Here is a 12,688-nt window from a genome sequence, read left to right as displayed (position 1 = left end):
GTCCAGATGAAGTACGCTCCTCTTAGGCACAAACCTTTTCAAAGACTAATTTTACTCAAAAGCGGTATTATTTCTACTACAAATCCAGATGCTTCCTAGCACACAAGCCTTTCGCTCGGCGCTGTGGCTGGTCTGCACACAAGTCACCGCGTGCAGTGCTTTCTTCCCTGTGTTCTCACCCCATCTCTGGACAGTCAGTGACATCATAGGGTCGTGTGCCTTGGAAAGTAGGAACCTGGCTTTGAATACAGCGTCAATGATGTTTGGAATTTTACCCTTAAAAGAACTCCCCCAAAGGTTAAAAATGAAACAGAACTTCAGTATGTGGGCATGTGTGCCCAGTCCTGGCTCTTCCGGCTGGCACGGTTCTTCCCAGCTTTGGTCTCCATTACCTGGAGGATGTTTATGCAGACCACGGCCTCTAGGAGAACAGGTACCAGGCTCTCTGGCTGCTCTGGCACCGTGAGGTCCGAGTTCGGGTTCTGCTCATACACTGGACCATCCCTCCTTCCTACCACCAACCACATTTCTCAGGCCAGGGAAGGACAGAAGCACACACATTGATGTTAAAATGTGAACTTTAATTGTAAAAATTGTTTTCTGTAAATATAGTTATATCAACTTCTCTGCACACAACATGGTTCCGATATATACAGATAGGATATAGACAGATGTTATTTGTACCACAAAACACAATCATTAAAGAAACATTTACTCCTTGTAGCTTCAGGATTAACACCAGCTTTCTTTAGGCCATGAAAATCATTACCGTTCAAAGCAGAAGAAGCACCTGCGCACACGAGCATTTAGGGCGAAATTTATCCACTGTCTTACTAACTTCATACTATGAGGTAAAGAATTTAGACAAAAATAGATTCAGTGTCTCTTATTGCTATAACTCTGATGCTGGGGTAGTAATCAAAATAGGGGTTTGACATTTAAGGCGACAGGGAGGCTATGCTGATCCTAACTTGGGAGAAATTGGAAAACCATTTTTCCAAGGCTACAGCCATTCCTTTTTCAGATAAAGGTTGACTTCCCGAACCTATTAAAAGAAAATTCGCCAACAAGCTTGGGTAAGTAAGGAGGTTGACTTTGTTTTCCTCTGCTCCGTCCCCCCTCAAGTCTCCTACCTGGGCTGTTCAATAGCACAGAATTCGTACCATTCCTCATCATGGTCTTTGAGGGCACCCTAGACAAACCATTCCTGATGCTGCCTTCAAAGTTTTTGTATACTTTTTAATCTTTGCTTGATTTGGCCTAAGGAAGTTTTCACTCCAACGTCAATGAAAAACATTTGCAACCAGCTAACTCCATGGCCTCTCTGTGGATTTTTTCATGTTGTAGATCTTCCCTGGCTAATTTCTAAGGCCCTACCTCCCCCTGGGTTCCCCAGGTGTCCCTAGAAAGCAGAGGAAACGTATCGTTAGCCTATCACACCCTCTACAGCAAACGTGAGTACTTCACACCTATCCTTACACTATGGTAAGTAAATCAATTTTCTGAATTCAGATTACGTTACTGCTAAAAGCCCATGCTACACTGAGCTTGTGGAGAACTCTAAAGAGGGCTTTCCCCCATCATCATTTGTAATCACTAGAAAATTCTCATTTCCCTTCTAAATGTGCAGTTTTACCCAACTGCCCCCGTCTTCTGGCTCCAGAAAGAATCAACGTGCCAGACAGAAGACCACACGGCACCAGGAAGAGGCCTGATCAGCCCCCTCACATTTACACCTTCTGTACCAGAGTCTCACTTCAGGTCGGTGCCCGCTCAGCCTCGCGAGGACCCTCCCGTTCCCTCCTGGGAGCGCTGCGAAGACTTCACGGCACAGCAGCCTCCTTCACGGCAAAGACAAATAATGACGCTTCTGTGGGGTTTCGGTTGCTTCCTGTTCCTCCCAGGATTCTAGTTTTGAAATTTTCTTCCCTTTCCACATCTGTACACTTAATTCATCACATAGTAATATCGATATAAAAATAAACTCCCATTTCTCACAGTTAGCCTCCCCCTCAGCACTCCGTGCCCGAGCAGCTCCCGGGAACAGAGGCACATTAGTCATCAGAAACCCAAGACTCGGGAGTAAGAGGAGCCCTTGACCCCTTCTATGCCCTGACCTGAAATCAGACCAGGGTCTTCCTGAAACAAGGAGGGGCTGGTGGGGGCCGGCTGGGGTGAGGCCCCGAGCGGCAGGAGTCTCCCTGCAGGGCAGCCGGGGCTGGACCCCACAGATTCTGAGCCCGCTAGTGAGGGACTGGACAGGGAGTAGAAGCCCCCACACGCGCGTCGGTCCCCATGTTGACTTTCCTGCCTGTCTCCGAACTGGCATCCGACGAAGGAACGCTTACTGTCCAGCTGAACATCATCTTACGATTTTATTCGATGCCCTCCTGCTCCCTTACCTTTGCAAGTATGGTCTGTACGGGGACTGGGGAAAGCATCTCAACCCATTCCCTGGGCTATGCGGTTTCAGGGGGGGAAAAAAACCCAAAAGAACAAAAGGTCCCTTAGGTCCCTGCCTCTTCCCAGAGGGTTGCGTCCTACCCTTCAAAAGCTAATTCATGACCGCCCTTTACAAAAGCTTCCCTAAAGGCCTTGGTTAAAAGGTGAGTACTCTCGCCTTTTTACTGTGTTGGAAGGGCTTTCCGTGTATCAAGACAAATAGCGAGCTGACCCTTGTAGCCGCCAGAATGAAAAACAGCGATTCAGCTCTGATTTATCTTTACCTTTATCTTCCAGCTAAAATATCAGGGAGTTACACTGATCAATGAGGCTTCTCGGGTGGTATTTAGAATGATCTGTGCTCTGGGCTACACTTCAATTTCCCATCTTGATTTTCACTGGGGGCCAAACAAGATAAGTTATAGATACAAGTTCTGGGCCAAATGATTTCTGTCATTACCAGTGAACTCGGCCCCCCTCCCCCGGCCAAATGGAAGAAGGGGCGCCGTGCCGATGGCAGCTGCGGGAGGCGAGTGCCTCCTGACTCACAGCCGTCCCGCTGCCCGAGGACCGTGCGAGGCCCCAGGTGGCACAATGATACTGGACCAGATGGAGCCCGGGCCTCAGGGGTGCTTCGTGCTTGACTAAAGCATACTTAATTCTACACAAATTGTTTGGCCCACATTTTGGCCTCGCAGATCAACCCTACCGCTTCTGACTCCTGAAGAAAGAATCCGAAGCCAGAGCGCAACTGGACGTTTTCTCCAAGGCTGACTATGACCATCTGCCGAGGCTGCAGAATTGAAAAAATCCACCTTAGTGGGCCTTTGTCACATGTGGCTGGACATCAGTAAACCTTGGGCCTGGATTCTCGGTCCCCCCAGGACTCCTGCCACCTGGTTTTTCCTGCCTGGTTCCACAGCAGCCCCGGCGTCTCGGGTCAGCAACCTGTGCAGGTGAGCTCGGCCCGCGAGTCCGCAGAGGACCAGGCCCGCTGAGAGGAGGCAGGGCAGGGGGCGGGCTTCCACAGCAGAGAAGGGCAGAAGGCTCTCCCGGGTCCAGCCACCCCGCCCTGGGCTTCCACCTCTGCCCGACGAGTCAGTGGTAAGGATCCCTGCCCCTCCAGAGCTGACCGATCTACAGAGGCGGTGAAGAAAGCATGCTGACCAATGTCCTCTGACCGGAAGCGGAAGGGTCTGAAGGGGCAGCAAACGATGCTGGACGGTGCCGCAATCCGGAGACGCTGGGGAGCGGGCAGGGGGCTGCGAGCAGAGGCGGGAACACAGCAAGTCTTCCAAAGGGGGCGTCAGAAACAGGCGGCTCCGTATTACAATGACCACAGAGCCGCAGGGCATTCGGCCCAGGCAGCCTGAGGCGGCGCTGCGCTGGGCTTCTGGCCGAGGCGGCGGCTGGCAAGGCAAGGATGGCTGGGTTCCCTCATCAACAGAATACAGGGGAGGGGGAGACTTTTGCTTTAGGGTCAGCCGAGCCTCACTCGCATATTCCCCTCCGCCCCCAGCCCCCAGCGCCCTGCTCGAGGGTGAGGGGACCACGCAGCTGCCTGGAAGAGTTCACCGACAAAGGGAGCCCAGAGCCCCAGCCCGCTGTTCAAAGGAAGGTCCAGGAACCTCATTCAACCCTATGACCCTTACGTGAGCACTTAGGAGCTTGGAGTTACAATTCCACACAAGCCTTTGCAGGCAGAAGGGCGTGGGGACAGACGTGCTTAAAGACCGTCCTCTTCCACCAAAGCCCTCGAGTCCAGAGGAAGGGGGCCTGTGTCCACCAAGAGAGTCTGACCATTCCTGCTTTGGATCGACCTCCCCCTAACTTTTGAGATGCCACTAAAAGTCACCATTCCTGGACCCAAGTCAGAAAGGCTGCTCCTTCCCCAGAGACAAGAGAAGGTTGCTCTTCAAGGAAAGAGGTGGCGAAGCTTCTTTGTAAACATCAATATCACGGAAATGGCTAAATCCACACTGCAGAGGAGAAAAGTATATTCGTTGTACAGATTACGTTCCAATGCCCAAACTTATTTATATATTTACATAAAAGACCCTACTTTGATTAACCAATATGTATTTGCATTTTTACATGTGAGTTTCTTTAGTCTTGAATCCCCGGTCATGGAACTACAGTGAAAATATTTTTGAATAAAGCAGTGAGCCCTAAAAAGCTGTAAGACCTGCGTTCCATCCACTTCAAAGTTATTTCTCTGCTGTGTGTCACAGCCTGGCTGGACCCTGGTCACACACATGGATACAATGATGGCCTTTCCAAAAACGGAGCCACGCAAGCAGATTGAAAGGGAAGAAACTCACCAACAACAGACGCCCCCAGGAGCCCAAGTCAAAATCCTCAACTGTGGCCAAACAAGCCCTAAACTCTTCTCATAGGAGCTGGTTTCAAACCCCTACGGTCCCACCTAAGTTGGCATCCCTGGAAGGCAGAGCCGAAGAGAAGGGGCAGGGACCCACAGGCTCCATCCCAGACCAAAAGGTGTCAGGGGGGCGCGGGTGAACTCCTCACTGACACTCGGACCTTCCAAACACTTCCCTAGCTGAAGGCACTGTCAAATTCGCTCTCCAACCAGTCCAACCGTCTCTGGCCCCAACTGCTTAGCTCAAGGAATGTCAACTCTGCTGACAAGAACTTGGTTTGTGAGGGCTCCAGACCGGCACAGTCTTGTTCCCGTGCCCCACACTCTGAGTAACCAGCTCAGACCCTTGCTGGATTATGGACTCCGGCGAATCTCTGTTTTGATCCAGAGGTTCCGCCGGTGATGTGTCCAGAGAACTCTCAGATGGAGAGTTCTTCTCCATCCTGTTTGAACCCCCAACTGCTCTACCTTTGGTGGGAACAAACATTACTCTTTAAAAATACCTAAATCACTCTAAGAGCATAGTTAGCCCTTCAAGGAAATGAAATTGTAAAATGAATTTGCTGGCAAGCTGCAGGCCACCCTGGAGGACAGGGGTGCGGAGAAAGGAGTGTTAAACTGAGTGGCCACCATTCATTTACTTTGGGGAAAAGTTTCAACGCTTCATTCTACAATTTTAGTTTCCAGCTGGCTGGTAAGAAAAACCTTCCTGTCATTCTATGCTCAGAGCTCACACTTAGTGACAGAAACAAGCTCTTGCTCCTCTTTGAGGTCTCTACTCACATGAACAGAGAAGACACAGATTGGCCCCAGTGAACAGGAAAAGGGATCTGATCCCAACACTGGACTCCAGGAAATGATGAAACACCACGAAAGATCATGAGGTCTAGCTGCCTCCTTCACGAGACACACGTCCAAGGCCACACTGGACAGAGGACCGCAAGGGATGAAACTCACGGGAGACTTTCTGCACAGTCCACCTCGGTGTTTCGGGGCTCAGCCCGCTCCTACTGACACATGGCTTCACCACATGCCCCCACGTCACTCGACCGGGCCACGAGAGAAGCCATGCGGGACCAAACCCAGGCAGCAGCTCTGGGAGAACATGGTACCCGGACAGGGCACAAAACCAAGGTGGCCTCGTCTTACCACTAGGAAGGAAGGGAGAAAGGAGATTGCAAAAAGTCACATCTGTTGGAAAGTGTGAACCGTATTCCTCCGTGTCCACTTAACAAACAGTGCGGTCCTCCGGGGCCCATGCAAACTCCCCACGCGAGGAGCGGCTCACCGGTCCCGGCTCACTCTCCCTATGGGCAACAGGAGTTGTCGATGACCAACATGACGTCGATGCCATAGGCCTCCAGCAGGTCCATCAGGAAGCTCCGGTCCCCTTGGGGGTCTAGACCCATGCCCCGGGCATGCTCGGCGGTCAGGGTTTTGTCTTGACTGGCGGACACCTCCAGCAGAGTCTGAAATATCCGGTTGTTCTGCTCTAGGAAAAACCTGCATTCACAAGATAAGACACATGGGAGCGAGGGCAGGAAAAAGAAAGGGGGTCATCAAATACACCAACTAATCCACACATGAGGAACCAAGACTATATTGCCTTCACGTGCTTTGAAATGGTTTCAAAACTCAGAAAGCTCTCTGCAAAATAAGAACATTAGGACCGAAGTTTGAGGGTTATTAAAGTGACACCAAGTTTAGCAAAGAAACCTCTGGCATTAGTCATGGTGTGACCTGCAAAGCCCCCGAACAAGGGATGGCCTGCCTCCCCAAAACCACTTTTCCCAGGGAAGGTTACTGTGTTCCTTGTTCTGCTTAGAGAGGGAAGAGAAAGAGGAACCCAAACCCCAGAAAACCCTTGATGATGTAGCTCTGAGGTCAAGACTCAACATGAGAAAGTAAAATGCGCCTTCAAAGCCCCGGATAGGTCACAGGGGCCGGCAGCATGGATGAGCCTTAGCAGGGACAGAGCAGGGCCCTGAGAATCACCAGCAAGCACACCAGGCTGCCACTGGCCGTCCACATGGAAGAGGTGGGGCTCGGGGCTGGGGCGGCCACCGGGATGTCTTGTGGCCACCACGGCTGAGCGCGACAGGCAGAGGGGACAGGGAGCCTTGCTATAGGCACCGATACTGCCCTAGCTCCCTATCACCCTCGGGTATTTGTGTTCCTGTGGTTACTTTGTGTGTGTGTGTGTGTGTGTGTGTGTGTGAGAGAGAGAGAGAGAGAGAGAGAGAGAGAGAGAGAGAGGAAGCATGATTTATGAGTCACTGATTTATAGCACCACATAAATTTATGAGCCACGTTCAGAAAAGGCACAAACTGTCTAGACTTTTCAGCTCTGTTCCATGGAGCTCTCAGGTTCCACCAAGGCACCTCGTGCCCAAAGACGCTCTAAATGCTCAGGAATTTGAGGTTCAGTGGGCCGTGTCGGCCCCTGACGGCACTCCTGGCTCGCTGCTTGATTCCGCACACTTGGGCCTCTCCACGTCGTGTGTGGGCGGGGAGGTACGCTTTATTAGAATCCAGGCACTACGCCTGGGTTGAAACGTCCACAGTAAGTTTTCAAAGTCCCAGCCAGAGAGGGTTCTAGCTGCAAGTGCCCAGGACGTGGGTGGGGAAGGCCAAACAGGAAGCCAGGAGAATTGGTTTCCGTTCCCATCACAGTTCCTTCCATCCCCGAGCGCTGTTTCACACGGCTGCTCCGAAAGCACACAAATGCTGTAAGGTATGAAGACTAGGGCTCCTGCCCGACCACCACCAACACATCTGGGGGAAGGAGATTTCCTTAGGCTCAAAAGTTAACCTTTCCAGGGGCGCCTGGGTGGCTCAGTCGTTGAGGGTCTGACTTTGGCTCAGGTCATGATCTCACAGTTCGTGGGTTCAAGCCCCGCATCAGGCTCTGTGCTGACAGCTCAGAGCCTAGAGCCTGTCTTCAGATTCCGTGGCTCCCTCTCTCTCTGACCCTCCCCTACACACACGGTCTCTCTCTCTCTCAAAAATAAAAACATTAAAAAAAAAGTTAACATTTCTGACTGTCCCATAATACCCAATGCAAAGCAATGGATGAGAAGCCCCTGAACCCAGAAGGGCAGACACTTCTGGGCAGTGGCCCTCTGGAGGTGAATGCCCACTAAAAAGATGAAACAAGGGACTCGCAGTTTTCTCTGCCCTGCTTCTTCCCCTAAGTCCGCTGGGGGTCCCCCGTTGCCAGTTTAGGGCTCATGGTGATTCCACACAGAGCCCAGCCCTCAGTGGCCTGGCGGGCCAACGGTGACACAGGCAGGGTTGAGGCCCAAGGCAGCAAGAACTCAGGACCCTCGGGAGAGCCCGCCCCGCCGCCCCGGCTGACTTACAGCACAAACAGGTCCTCCTCGCAGCGGCCGTAGTCCTCTTCCAGCTCCTGGGAGTACAGCAGCATCTGCCTGCGGTGAATAAGCCCCCGCCCTGCGCTGGTGCCGCCACAGGACCCCCGACCCCGGCTGGGTCGTGGGTCAGGCATCTGCACGGGGTAAGCAGCCCCTGACCCCGGCACCAAAGCAGGGAGGGGTAGGAACGGAATAAACAGGGCTCAGGGCCAACCCCACCCCCCGGGGCGATCTCAGGCAATCTTTCATAACTGCCCATAAAACAGGGACGATGATGATGATGATATCAGATTTTATTTCACCACTGGTACTGTTTATTTCACAGGGTAACCAGATAACACACAGGCAAGCTGCCAGTGCTGAGCTGGGTATGTGCTTGTTAAATGCTTGTTCTCCTCCCTGAGTCTCCCGGGTTCCAAGCCCATCAGAAAGAAGTCACTACACACACACACACACACACACACACACACACACACACACTGCCCCTCCCATTATCAGGACGACTTGCTAGGAGTCTGGCCTAGGCACCTCCCGGCTCCCTTTCATTTCCCGTCTCCCGCACAGCCCGCAGGCCAGGCTGCACCGAGAAGGGCAGTGCCCTGGGGCCGTCTCTGTCTCGGTGTGTGCTGGCCTCAGCACACCACCACCCCGCGTGGGCACACAGGGGCCAGAACCCCGGCTCCCGCTACCTCTGCTCGTTGAGCCGCCGGTACTTCTCCCGATCGGCGCTGTTGATCTTCAGCAAGGGCTGCAGGTGGTCATGGTGAGTCTTCACATTCTGGTTGTCCACGTAGACGTCATACAGCTCCCGCTTCTCCTCGAAAATCTTCTCTGTGGTGCCTGTGACATCCAAGCTTAGGGTATGGGGACCCGGAGGCCATCACTGACAGGCACCAGCCTGACCCCACCGGGGAAACAAGGGGTTCGGGAGCCCCGCATCTGTGAGAAGGGGCCCTTGGGGGGCTGGAAGGCCAGAGCCTGGCTTCCTGCAGAGCCATCATAGGGACCCGGGGTGAGGGCGTGCAGACAGGAGCAGGGAGGGCCCCGTGCTCTTGGGGACCCAGGGTGAGGGCATGCGGGCAGGGTGCAGGAAGGGCCCCGTGCTCACGGGGACGCGGGGTGAGGGCGTGCAGGCAGGGTGCAGGGAGGGCCCCGTGCTCGCGGGGACCCGGGGTGAGGGCGTGCAGGCAGGGTGCAGGGAGGGCCCCATACTCACAGGCCACATAGGACACCTCTACCTCCAGGCTCTCGATGTCAGCCACGTTCACATAGAAGAAAGGCTTGGACTCAGGAATGGTGCCCCCGATGCCAGGCAGGGAGACGTTGGCTAGGCAGCAGCAGCAGTACACTGTGGGGCAGGGCAGGGTAAGAGGAGTGTGGCCCTCCTCCCCCGGAGCCCGCCTGCCCCCGTGTCTGAGCAGTGAGCCTCCAAGGATGACGTGGAAGGCTCTGCTCTGTGCTGTCCTAGCACACGGGTCACACAAGGCTCTGGCACTCTGAAGGGTGGGGTGGGGACACAAGCCTTTCGAGTCCCACAGTAGAACCTGACCTCAAGTCACGCCAACAACGCCTTCCCCACTTCCGGCTTCCAGTCTGCAGCTCTCTAGGTCCCGCTTAGGATCTGGCACTGTTGCCCTTGCCCTTTCTCCAAACTCCTGCTGTGGGAACCCCCATTTCTCCTGGCTCCCTCCCTGCTTCTGACGGCCCCACCTCATTCCCCTCTGTCTTCCACCTTTACTGCTCCCCCTATTGTGCCCGCATCACACCCCTGCACTCACGCTCTCCCCGAGTGCCACCGTCCATCCCGTGGTCACCGGCACTCGACACGCCAGCCTCATTTTCCCCCAGGTCCTGACCCAACAGCACCAGCGTCTGGTGTCCAATTTGTGGAGGCCTCACAGACAGCAGACATGCGCCATATGCAAAGCCACCGCTATCACTCCACCCCTACTCCTCCTGGGCCCTGTCATCCTGGACCCCTCCTCCATTACCTCACACACATCAGGACCTTCCAACCCAATCGCATGCCAACTTCTGCCAAGTTGTCCTCTTTAATGTGCAAGAGTCCCCTCTCCTCTCCTCACCTACGATCTCTTACTAGACCACGAATGCGTCCCCCAAACCACCTTCTGCGCGGTCGCCAGAGCCCACGTTCTAGAATGCAAGTCTGGCCCCAGCACTCCCAGGCTGAAAACTTGGGTCCCTCTTGGGACAGCCCCGACTCCTCTGAACTTGGCCAACAACGCAAAGACTCGAGCAGAGCACTTTCTGCTCCAAGAAACTCACAAAAGAACACCCAACTTTGGCTTCTAGTTACCTCTGTAACATACAACACCCACAGGAGGGGGAGAAAATATCAAAATGCGCTTTCGAAGTAAGGCGAATTTCCACAGGATAAGGATCTGTTCTCCAAAGAACTTGATAAACTGAGACATGCAGCCGGCTGGGTGAGTGATCTGAAAAAATAAAGGGGAGGAGAATGAATGGCTTGTTAACAATGCGAAAAATAGTCAGTGCAGGTGCGTGCTGACCGCTCCCCACGCTCCCTGCGCTGCAGACACCACAAAGTACAACCAACAGAGGCATTGAGGGATGGTGACCTCCACACCAAATGCTGTTTTTCACTTTAAAGTCTCACCTTTCCACTGGGTTTCGATACTGCAGCAGCTCTGCTGATGCAGTGAGGTCTGAGTTTAGGGATCCTTACGTACTCAGGGGAGAGAGGCACAGAGGAAACAAGGCCGAACCTAACTTGTGAAGAGTCAGAAACGTCTCTGAAGTGACATTCCACCTCATGAGAACACCCAACTCAAAACCATGTCAGCCCTGGAAGGATGAGTTGACAGTCTCATAGCAGCTCACCAGGTACTCGGGGACCCGCTGCCGTGTGAAGTGAGGGGTCTGCGTAGGTTACAGGCAGGAGGACCCCATGGCCCCCAGGCCCCACAACCACGCACATCGGGTCCAGCCTCTTCCTTCCCGCTAAGTGCAAGGAGCCTGTCAGCCCGGGCAGGCTGCTTCTAGGAGCCCTGAGCCAGCGTACCCCGGGAGCTCTGACCCCAGAAAAACTGAATTCCCATCCCAGCTCTGCCATTTATTAAGCGAGGCGTTGAGAAAGCTAGCCAACCTTTCCGGTGTGCTTTCCTGATCTGTGAAACGGGGAGACCATCCCATCCTCCACATGGCTGAGAGGGAGAACATGAAATGCGCAGGAGCTGAGGCAAGGACGCCCAGCGCCACTTCCAAGCACGAGTGTCAGAAGCAATATCATTCACCACCCACTGGGGGGCGCCGGTGAGAGCACCTCTGAGGAGCAGTACCCACACCAAGGCAGAGTGCTGGACTTGCTGGCTGGGAGACCTTGAGACGTGCTGACGCCAGCCGCCTTCTCCCAGGCAGCGCCCCAGCACCACTGCCTTTCACTTGCCCCACGGGCAGAAAGGCCGCCCTCCGCTGAGGGTCCCTCTCCTGCCCCTGTGTCCACCCCTCTCCCAGATCTCCAGGAGGGAGAGGCACTGAGCCACCTCTCTGGTCAGATCCCTCCAATCACAATCTTTCACAAAAGTCCAAAGGTAAAGGACCAGCAATTGCACTACTAGGTATTTATCCAAAGGGTACCAAAATGCTGATGCAAAGGGGCACATGCGCCCCAATGTTTATAGCAGCGCTCTCAACAATAGCTAAACTATGGAAAGAGTCCAAATGTCCATCAACTGATGAGTGGATAAAGATGTGATACACACCCACAAACACACACACAAATGGAATACTACTCCACAATAAAAAAGAATGGTATCTTGCCATTTGCAGTGATGTGGATGGAGCTAGAGTATATTGTGCTAAGTAAAACCAGTCAGTCAGAGTGTAAGGACACAGGTCTGAATCAAACTGATTCCGTGAGACAATAGAAGGGCACACATTGCCCAAGGCAGGAGGGACCACCCTTGTAACACCCAATCAGGAAAGGCCAGCTAACACCCTTAACATTTCTAAGGGCAGGCCTAGAAGGCTAGTCAGGCCCTACGTGAGGGTCCTGGGCCCACTCTGTAATTGGTCAATACTCTAAATGTTGCGATTGGCTTCCACCAAAAGTAACAATGCATAACAATGGTTAAAGTTACTGTCAATAATGGTAGGCGATAGTGATTGGGTCCCTGTACCTCTGTCACAATTTCCTGTAACTCCCCCTTCCCAAACCTGTAAAGGCCCTGCCCCATCTTTGTTCGGGGCTCTCAGCACGGATAAAGTCTGTGAGCCCGAGTTTAGGTCTGACGAGCCTAAACCCTAAAGCCCTTTGCTTTTGCATGTGTGACTCGGTCTCCCTGGCGGTCTCTGGGTTTTGGGGACGATATTAAAAATCTGGGCATAACAAGAGAAAGATACCATATGATTTCACTCATACATGGAATTTAAGAAACAAAGCGAATGAACATAGAGGAAGGGAAGCAAAAATAGGACAACAGAGAGGGAGGCAAACCATAAGAGACTCTTA

General features: G+C 53.3%; 1 protein-coding gene across 1 annotated transcript in view; it reads right to left on the bottom strand.

The window, feature by feature from the left end:
- Positions 1 to 560: 560 nt before the first annotated feature.
- The window catches only part of DENND11 (DENN domain containing 11), a 45,268-nt gene continuing 33,140 nt past the window's right edge, over positions 561 to 12,688 (bottom strand). The window contains exons 5-10 of the mRNA XM_029922488.1: positions 10,514 to 10,652; positions 9,413 to 9,544; positions 8,886 to 9,036; positions 8,185 to 8,253; positions 6,111 to 6,325; positions 561 to 4,421 (exon numbers count right to left, since the gene is read on the bottom strand). Of these exons, the coding sequence (XP_029778348.1) occupies positions 6,130 to 6,325; positions 8,185 to 8,253; positions 8,886 to 9,036; positions 9,413 to 9,544; positions 10,514 to 10,652 (687 nt within the window). The 3' untranslated portion in view covers positions 561 to 4,421; positions 6,111 to 6,129. The remainder of the gene's footprint in view (positions 4,422 to 6,110; positions 6,326 to 8,184; positions 8,254 to 8,885; positions 9,037 to 9,412; positions 9,545 to 10,513; positions 10,653 to 12,688) is intronic.

The sequence above is a fragment of the Suricata suricatta genome, chromosome 2 (assembly GCF_006229205.1).
Source record: "Suricata suricatta isolate VVHF042 chromosome 2, meerkat_22Aug2017_6uvM2_HiC, whole genome shotgun sequence".
NCBI lineage: Eukaryota > Metazoa > Chordata > Mammalia > Carnivora > Herpestidae > Suricata > Suricata suricatta.
The sequence above is the reverse complement of the archived record's forward strand: the minus strand, read 5'-3'. Positions and strand labels throughout refer to the sequence as shown.